Here is a 9,482-nt window from a genome sequence, read left to right on the forward strand (position 1 = left end):
ATCCCACTGAACATTGAATCAGTGCCTGTGTGACCCAGACTCAACTCCAACTGTGGGCCGTGACTGAGTTTCTCAAAGTTAGAATTTATGGCAGTATTGCCATTTAAAGACCACTTGTAACCAAGGCCAACGAGCAAAGATGCGTAACCCGATATAAAGAACACAATAGCTTGATTTCAGAACAATATATCAAGAGTTTCATGAACACCAAATGCCAACGGCCTTCCCAGTCACCGGCTCCAAACATGACAACATCATTATGGGGCATTTTAAAGCACAGAGTGTGGTCGATTTCAACATTTAAGAAGGAATAATATCACACATTTTTGGTCAGATAAAATGCAATATATATTTTACACTAACTTGAATTTTCAAAATGCAAAAACAACCCTTTTAGCCCTAAAATGATATCCCTACACTATCGATGTGTGATGCATTATGAGGTAATGTGACAACAGTGTAGTGTGTTGCTGATTCAAACAGATTACAGTTCCGTTTTGGTGCTACTAAAGGAGTAGAAATGACACACTGCACTTTTGAAAACCTGATTAGACCGCTAATGGTTTCTTAAAAATGATGTAGGCTAATTTGATTTCCTTCACTTTGTGTGAATTATATTAATCAAGTATAGAAAACCACATGAGTAAAGGCATTTACTGTTCATAAATCATTTTAAGTAAACTCAGAAAGTTGGTTGTGCAGGTTGGAACATTTTTGGAGATTTTTTTTTTTTTAAATAATAATATATGTGACCCTGGATCTATTTGTTGCAATAGCCAACAATACATTGTATGGGTCAAAATCATTAGGATATTAAGTAAAGATCATGTTCCATGAAGATATTTTGTATATTTCATATCATAAATATATCAAAATCATTTTTCTCTCTAATAGTTATGAAAAACAATATCTATATTCAGTGACTCAGCATCTTGTTTTGCTGGCCAGGCTAGAAGGATTTGATTTATATTGTATGATCGCCCTCTAGTGGAGAACCACTAGCAGTTCATCAAACATCACGTGGTCAATCCAGGAACAAGAAGCTACTATCAATAAATAATACCAACACTAAACTATATTGTGAATGTAAATGGATTTATTTGTTTCACAAATGTATAAATATATAAAATGGTAATTGCATTATGTTATAAGGAGGTTAATATATATTGTTGGTTATTTGTTTAACATAAAGCATCCTTCTGGTTTGGTTTAATTTATTATTAGGACAATGATACAAAAGAAAGTGACAAGTCAGGTAAAACAGAACTGTGTTCTAGTTCAGACATTTTGAGTATGATGTACACATGGTTTGTTAGCCTTGTGTTAATTAGGAGCTTTTTGGCCCATTTCCTTCCAGCTCTTCCACAGCAGCAAGCTTTGGCTCTTACCCTTGGTGACCAAAAAGCGAGGTAGTTTATAGCCATTAAACTGGCCTACTCCAGCATCCTTGCCCATAGCAATCAGCATAGTAACATTACCTGATTGGGGAAAGGACATTGATCAGTCAACTGCTGTCTGAATTCAGTTTATAAAAGGACAGTTCACCCAAAAATGAAAATTCTGTCTTTAATTCTGTCACTCACCCTCGTGTCGTTTCCAAAGCCATAAGACCTTAGTTCATCGTCAGAACACAAATTAAGATATTTTGGAAGAAATACAAAAGCTTTCTTAGACAGCAAGGGTCCTACAATGTTCGAGGTCCACAAAGGTACCAAGAACATAGACAAAATAGCTGTTATTTTAGTTTCTGCGCAACAAAAAGTATTCTCACACTGTAGCTTCATAAAATTACGGTTGAGCCACTGTCACATGGACTATTTTGTTGATGTTCTTGGTACCTTTCTGGACCTTGATGTGGTAGGACCCTTGCTGTCTATGGAGGTTCAGAAAGTTCTCAGATTCACAAAAAATCTTAATTTGTGTTCTGAAGATGAACGAAGGTCTTACAGCTTTGGAACGACATGAGGGTGAGTAATTAATGACAGAAGTTTCATTTTTTTGTGGACTATCCCTATAATTTATAGGCTATAAAGAACTATGAGAAAAAAAAACTATATTGCTGGTTGATTTATGTTACCTGTGTGATATGAGGTTAAACATTTTCCTGTCAGGCTGTTTATGATATTGGTGGCTGCAACCGCAGCATGAAGTCCAGCATGATACGCCAACTTGGGTTCATCGAGATTGACACAGTCACCCACAGCATACACATTGGTAAAGCCTTCTACCTGCAGGTGCTTGTTGACCTTCAGAGCACCACTCTCGGTCATAGACGCACCTGAAATATCAGAAAAAAAAAGACCAAATATAAACACACAGAGTGAGAGTGAATGGGTGAGGAATCAACCAGTTAAATGAGATCATAAAAGGACTAAACTACAAGTCAACAAAGAATTGTGTGACATGAAAACATAAATATAACATTCTCCAAGCTTTGCAACTGCACAAGTACACAATCCTAACCAGGGAAGTGTAGTTTTTAATAAGGCATGATTATCCCTTATGAATTAGCCATAACTTTTATCATGCACACAAAATATGGGGTAATCCAAAAATATTCACATATATTAATAATCGGTGTTTGAAATGGTACCTATAAAAATGCTTTTCTCTTCACTTCTGGAATAAAAATTTCCTGATTTTCCTTCTTCAGTCGAAAAGCAATTGCGTTTTTTAAGGAAAACATTCCAGGATTTTTCTGCATATAGTGGACTTCAATGAAATCCGACAGGTTTCAGGTCCAAATTTCAGTTTCAATGCAGCTTTAAAGGACTCTATACGATCCCAGTTGAGGAATAAAAGAAGAGAAATCCCTTTGGAAAAGTCACACATGGTTAGTTCTTCATCTGTGTACTCTGGTTCAAAAAGGTAAGGTGGGGTTGAAAAACTCATCTCATTTTCTCCTGCAACTTTAAAAAATTTTTGGAAATAACTGATCGTTATTCCTTGGCTGGGATTGTGAAGAGCATTTGAAGCTGTTTTGAAAATTACAAATTTGCAATTTGGACCTTCAATATGTTGGGTCCCACTGAATTCCACTATATGGAAATCATGTTTTGTTCCAAAATGAATGAAATTCTGCTATTTTATGACTGTTCAGCGAATTCACACAAAACAGCTATCACCCAAATTCCATTTGAGGATGTAAATAAAGATTACTAAGATTAGATCGAATTTCAACAATCACAAATAACTATTAGCTCATTTATTACATACAAAAAGCACTTACTCAGACTGGACCTGTATGCCTCAGAGTTGATCTTACTTCCTGTGCAGCAGATAATTAGATCCGCAGTGACCTGATCGTTCTTATCGGTCTTGACCACCATGTCCTTCCGACACACATTTAATTCCAGCTCATTAAGGTTCGTCACTTTCCGCCCTTCATTCAGGTAAATAGGAAAAAGAGAAGAAAACAGTCGCACATTTTATGTTATTCGTTACTGTGCAAAAGCTATAGGCCATAAGTATTTTCCCCAACAACAAAACAAGGTTTTAAGACAGTTATTTCTATATTTTGATGTAGTGTGTCAGTAGAAAATATCAGTTTACATTTCCAAACATTCCTTTTGCCATTAATTGTAATAATCCAGGGAGATTTTTGTATGCACAAGAAATAAGTGCTCCACACAGAAATCTGATTTTACCATCATCCAGTAAGTCTGTGATTACATGACAGACTAAATCCAGATGAACTGTGACAAAATCTCCAAGACACTTGAAAAAACCTTACAGGTACCTGAAAAACTGTACCTAGAACAAAAGCTGTGTCACACCGAATGTTGATTTGATTTAGTTGATAGATCACTTTGTTTCTATTTTTTTTACACAAGTGCCTAAAACTTTTTACAGTACTGTAGCTTTGCAGGAAGGTTTCCTCAAGCGTCTTGTAGATGTTGCCACTGTTCTTCTGGATTTAGTCTGTCTCAGTTTGTTTCTTCTTGTAAATGCAGACAGACTGGATGATGGTGAGATCAGATCTCTGTGTGGAGCACTGCCTTTTGTCAGACTACTTGTGCAAACAAAAATCTCACTGTATTGTTACAATTATTGGCAAACAGAATGTTTGGAAATGTAAACTGATATTTCCTACTGACACACTACAGCGAAAAAAAAAAAAAAGACAAAACTATTTTTTGTTTGTGAAAATACTTATGGCCTAAGACTGTTGCACAGTACTTTATATGTGGCCTAAAGCATAGTGCATGTAATCCAATATTGTATTATTTTGCATAATCAAATTTTTTATTTCCTTTTCCTGAAACGGCAAACTCCCCATATAGATCACATATGTAAGGAATAATGTACAATCAATCTAAACACTTTCAGGATGAGGAAAGTCCCCTTAGCCCCATACCCAACCTTAACTGGCTTCTAATTAAATAAATCAATAGGTGGACATGAAATATTGATTACAGCTGTTCGCTGTATAGTATTTTAAAGCTCTCATTAAGAAAAATATATGGAAGCCCGTTTCCGCCAATAAATAAAAAATAAAAAAGGTTTATTGCGACTTTTATCTCACAATTCAATTTTTTTTTTTCACAGAATAAATTGAGATATAAACCCACAATTGCAAGTTATAAAAAGTCCTCTCTTTCTGACTTTATTTCTTAGAATTGTGAGTTTATTTCTCAAAACTGCAAGTTTATTTCTCAGAATTGCGAGTTTACGTCTCAGTTTTGCCAGTTTATATCTCAGGATTGCCAGTTTATATCTCAGAATTTCCAGTTTATTTCTCAGAATTGCCAGTTTATTTGACTAACATGCAATTCTGAGTTTATATCACACAATTCTGACTTTATAACTTGCAATAGCGAGTTTATACCACACAATTCTGACTTTATTTCTCAGAATTGCAAGTTTATATCTCAAAATTCTGATTTTATACCTTGAAACTGCAAGTTTATCATCCAATTCATTTCTTACTCGCTTTTGCGAGATTGTTTTAACGTAATTCTGCTTTCATTTCTTAGATTTGTGAGTTTATTTCTCAGAATTGCGAGTGTATATCTCAGTTTTGCCAGTTTATATCTCAGAATTTCCAGGTAATTTCCCAGAATTGCCTGTTTATTTCCTGCAATTGTGACTAACATGCAATTGCGAGTTTATATCATGCAATTCTAGCTTCATTTTCACAATTCTGACTTTTTATCTGAATTTATATCACGCAATTCCATATCTCATATACATGTCTCAGAATTGCCAGTTTATTTCTCAGAATTGTGAGTTTATATCTCAGAATTTCCAGTTTGTTTCTTAGAATTTCCAGTTTATATTTTACAATTGTGTCTTTAGAATTCACAATAACGAGTTTATATCACGCAATTCTGACTTCATTTCTCAGAATTGCGAGTATATATTTTACAATTCTGACTTTATCCCCCGGTTTCACAGACAAGGCTTAAGCCTAGTCCCAGACTAAAATTTAAATCTGAGCCGTTTAAACTGAAAGAAACTTCCTCTGACTGATATTAACATATATCACTCCCTTTGTTTTGCCTCAAGATGCACACCAGCAATGTTTTTTCTAAGGCATGTCTATAAAAAAAATACTTAAATGTCCTAATTAAACTATTGCCTAATCCTGGCTAAATCTAATCCCTGTCTGTGAAACCAGGCCTCTAACTCGCAATTGCAAGTTTATATCTCACATTTCTGAGGAAAAAAGTCAGAATTTCGAGATGTAAACTCGAAACTGCGAGAAAAAAGGTAATTTTTGTGACATTAAAAGTCGTAATTACCTTTTTAAATTTTTTTTATTCAGTGGTAAAACACACACACACACACACACACACACACACACACACACACACACACACACACACACACACACACACACACAAGAAGTTTTCTACAGTCATTCTCAGGATCTGCTTCCAGTTAAATTTGCTAACAACTGCACAACTGCTAATAGTATTATTTATATTGGAGCGCAATTACCAAATATCAGCATTCAAATTTGAGCCAATGTTTTTGTTTCTTATGTTTTGAAATGCAGCAACTGTCAGTGTGAGACAATATGTTTCCCATCAATTTCAATATCAATATCTGTATCAGCAACACTGGGTCTCCAGTGTCTCATATTTCTCACTGTAGTTCCCTCAGAAGAATAACAGACATGTGATGCCCCTGTAGATGCTAAGCAACCCTGACACGCAAGATCATTACCTAGTAACAGCTCCACCCCCTTTTCCAGCAGCACCTGTTTGGCTTGTTCTTTGACAGACGGCAATAGATCAGGATCAGCCACCTCCTCCCGCGGGTGGATCAAAATCACCTACATGAAATTTGCGTGAGACAATAAAAAAAGGTAACCTTACAATATAAAATGCAAAGTCCATTTGTGTGCAAATGCAGAGTTCTACCTTCTTGTCAGTAAATTCAGTCCTGATTTCAGCAGCCATTTCAACACCGGTGGTTCCGCCACCAACAACTACAACCGTGCCTGCTTCCTGGATCTGAAACATTACATGAAAATGTAAATAAGTCGCTTTTTAACAGTATAGGCTGTGTTGTCAGTTAACATCATATCACACTGTGGTTATGTAACAGCTCAAAATAAACACAACTCACCACTTTAACAAAGTCCTCATACTTCTGAATAGCTAACTGGTAGGTGTCCACAGAATTGTGTTTGCCTGGGAAATGTCCGCTTGTTCCAGTACACAGAATGAGGTGGGAATAACGTACTTGCTGTAGATGTAGATTAACATAAGCACTTACTGACGCTCACATATGCTCATTATTTGTTTTCTTTTGCTGGAACATTGTTATATTACATACCTTTTCATTGTCAAGCACAACTGTCTGCGTTTCGGTGTCTATCTGCACGACACGGCCTTGGAGGAAATTCAGTCCAAATGTCTCTTTGTATGGTATGAATGTCTGTTTGGCAAAACCTAGATGAACATACAAAATAACTGCATTAGTGAATTATTTTGTTTGTTTTATTACATTAGACATCTTATTATTAGCATACCAGGTTGAACTGAGGCACGCAGTGCTGCAACGTTGTGATGAAACGCATCCAGGATGTCAATAAGCATGAAAGGCACTCCATGATGTTTAAGGTGTTGAGCAGCTGCAATGCCACCAAAACCACCGCCAACAATCACCACATGGACATTATTGTCAATGGACACCTGACCACCCATAATGCTGCTTCACTACTGAGAAGAGAGAAGGAAAAAAAACAATTAAAATGTCTTAAGCTAAATTCAAAATTTCATGATGCATCCTTGAAAAGTGTTCGTTTCTTTTTTTTAAAGTATACATTTTGAACACACACACACACACACACACACACACACACACACACACACACACACATATATATATATATATAAGAAATACCCATTATTGCACATTTCTACACGTCTTTTTACTATGCATGTCCAAAAAGGCGATTGTACCTCAATTTGGAAGATAAGTAAGCATTCCTTTATCTTATATAGAAATGTATATATTTTAATACAATTACTTCACCCGAAATGCTTGGTAATAATAGATGACAAGATTAAGAAAAACACTGACGATAAATGTTTTAACATAAACAAAGTGGCCTACACCTATGTGCTCATATAATGGTATATATCCATATACTGTGCCTGCGATTAACACGTACCGCTATATTAAAGCTCATACAAATGCTCATAATCTTTTGCATGCAGCGTAAAAGTTTTTTTGTATACATACCAACTAATGTGTGGAGGCTTCTGATTGTATTCGGGCTTCGTTCTTCTACACGGATGTCTTCATGTCTTTCTGCTTATAGAACTGTATTATATCCAATAGTAGAGCGCGTAGTATGGTGGTGGGCGGGACTTTTGTGATTGAGTTGCATCGTAGCCAATGGCAAAGAACTTGGTTAGCGTCGAGTGGGCGTGTCTGTTTGGTTGCGTGAGTGGTGAAATGTGTACTTTTTTCCTCTTTTATACCACTGACTGCTGCTCTCATAAGAGGTTGAATCAGAAGGTCATTTTAAGAATAAGGAAAAGATAAATACATTTAAAACAAACAAATAAATAAAGCAGATTTACACAAATGTTGTCCAACTGCAGTAATCGTTGTGATTCATATTCCCAGATGATTCATCGAAACACTTTACATATCAGTGAAAGGTCAGAAGTCCAGCTGAGTCACGATGACAAAGTTTTCTTCAACTGATTTACTGTATACCAGATCTACGTTGTACATGTATTTTTCCAAGAATGAATATCAAATAATAATACGAAATATTATTTAGAAATATAACTGATAGCCAGTGTTGAGGAAAGTTACTTTCAAAAGTAATGCATTACAAATTGCTTCACACGGTAAAGAAGTAACTTAGTTACCTTTTATGGAAAGCAAAACTTTTGCGCTACTTTTTTATTAGTATGGTTGAACTGAATCAACGAAGGTCAGCAGAAAATACATTGGTTGATGAAATGGAATGTGTCATATTCTGAGTTTGCATTTGACTGTTTTTATTCAATTTGAGGAAATACTGGATCTGTTTTTGCGCAAATGAGATGAGTAAACGCATGTTACATGCACCAGTGTTGGGGGTACATTACAAGTAACGTGAGTTACATAATCAGATTACTTTTTTCAAGTACACTAGTAAAGTAATGCATTACTTTTTAATTTCCAAAAAAATATCTGAGTTACTTATTAAAAAATGTAACACACGTTACTGTGTTTTCCTATTTGTGACCCTGGACCATAAGTCGCACAGGGTTATTTGTAGCAGTAGCCAAAAATACATTGCATGGGTCAAAATGATTGATTTTTCCTTTATGCCAAAAATCATTAGGATATTAAGATCATATCCCAGGAAAATTCTTTGTAAATTTCCTACCGTAAATAAATCAAAACTTAATGATTAGTAATATGCATGGCTAAGTGCTTCATTTAGACAACTTTAAAGGCGATTTTCTCAATATTTACTTTTTTTTTTTTTTGCACCCTCAGATTCCAGATTTTCAAATAGTTGTCCTATACTAACCAACCATGCATCAATAGAAAGCTTATTCAGTTTTCAGAATATGTGTAAATCTCAGTTTAAAAAAATGACCCTTATGACTGGTCCTTATCTCCTGTCCCCATGGTGAGAGAAATCTTGAGTAAGTGCAGAGTTGTGTGCACTGTGTGAACATGATGCTTACTGTAGTACCAGACTAAATGTGAACAGGCATTTACCCACTTGCACAAAAACAGATTCAGTATTCCTCAAAATGAATAAAAACTGTGTTATGCAAACTCAGAATATGACTCAAACCTGCAATAATTAAACATGTTAAATAACACAAATATCCTTTATGTATTCAATACAGTTGTATTAAACAGTGTCTTTACTGCTGACCTTCAATGATCCAATTCAACCATACAAATAAGCAAACATTGCTTTACATAAACTAACATTTGTTCTGAATTTTCTTTACCTGTGTTCTACTGTATAGATGTGAATTTACTTTTTATTCAGCCGGAGGCTGATT

The 9,482-nt window shown here is 35.3% G+C and overlaps 1 protein-coding gene across 1 annotated transcript; it reads right to left on the reverse strand.

Annotated features, from left to right (window-relative positions):
• Positions 1-1,073: 1,073 nt before the first annotated feature.
• On the reverse strand, positions 1,074-7,767 carry aifm2 (AIF family member 2). The gene is made up of 9 exons (XM_073835170.1): positions 7,699-7,767; positions 6,983-7,172; positions 6,787-6,902; positions 6,577-6,696; positions 6,369-6,461; positions 6,172-6,280; positions 3,230-3,382; positions 2,078-2,278; positions 1,074-1,478 (listed from the first exon to the last, which is right to left on the reverse strand). The coding sequence occupies exons 2-9, from the start codon at positions 7,155-7,157 to the stop codon at positions 1,324-1,326; spliced, it is 1,122 nt and encodes a 373-aa protein (XP_073691271.1). The 5' UTR covers positions 7,158-7,172; positions 7,699-7,767; the 3' UTR covers positions 1,074-1,323.
• Between the last annotated feature and the right edge of the window lie 1,715 nt (positions 7,768-9,482).

The sequence above is a fragment of the Garra rufa genome, chromosome 2, assembly GCF_049309525.1.
Source record: "Garra rufa chromosome 2, GarRuf1.0, whole genome shotgun sequence".
Classification (NCBI taxonomy): domain Eukaryota; kingdom Metazoa; phylum Chordata; class Actinopteri; order Cypriniformes; family Cyprinidae; genus Garra; species Garra rufa.

Excerpts from the sequence above, each read along its gene's own strand:
- aifm2 (XM_073835170.1), bottom strand. The coding sequence starts at position 7,157 with ATGGGTGGTCAGGTGTCCATTGACAATAATGTCCATGTGGTGATTGTT. Across the intron at positions 6,903-6,982 it reads GCGTGCCTCAGTTCAACCTG|GTTTTGCCAAACAGACATTC; the intron begins GTATGCTAATAA and ends ATGTTCATCTAG. Across the intron at positions 6,462-6,576 it reads ATGAGGACTTTGTTAAAGTG|ATCCAGGAAGCAGGCACGGT; the intron begins GTGAGTTGTGTT and ends GTAATGTTTCAG.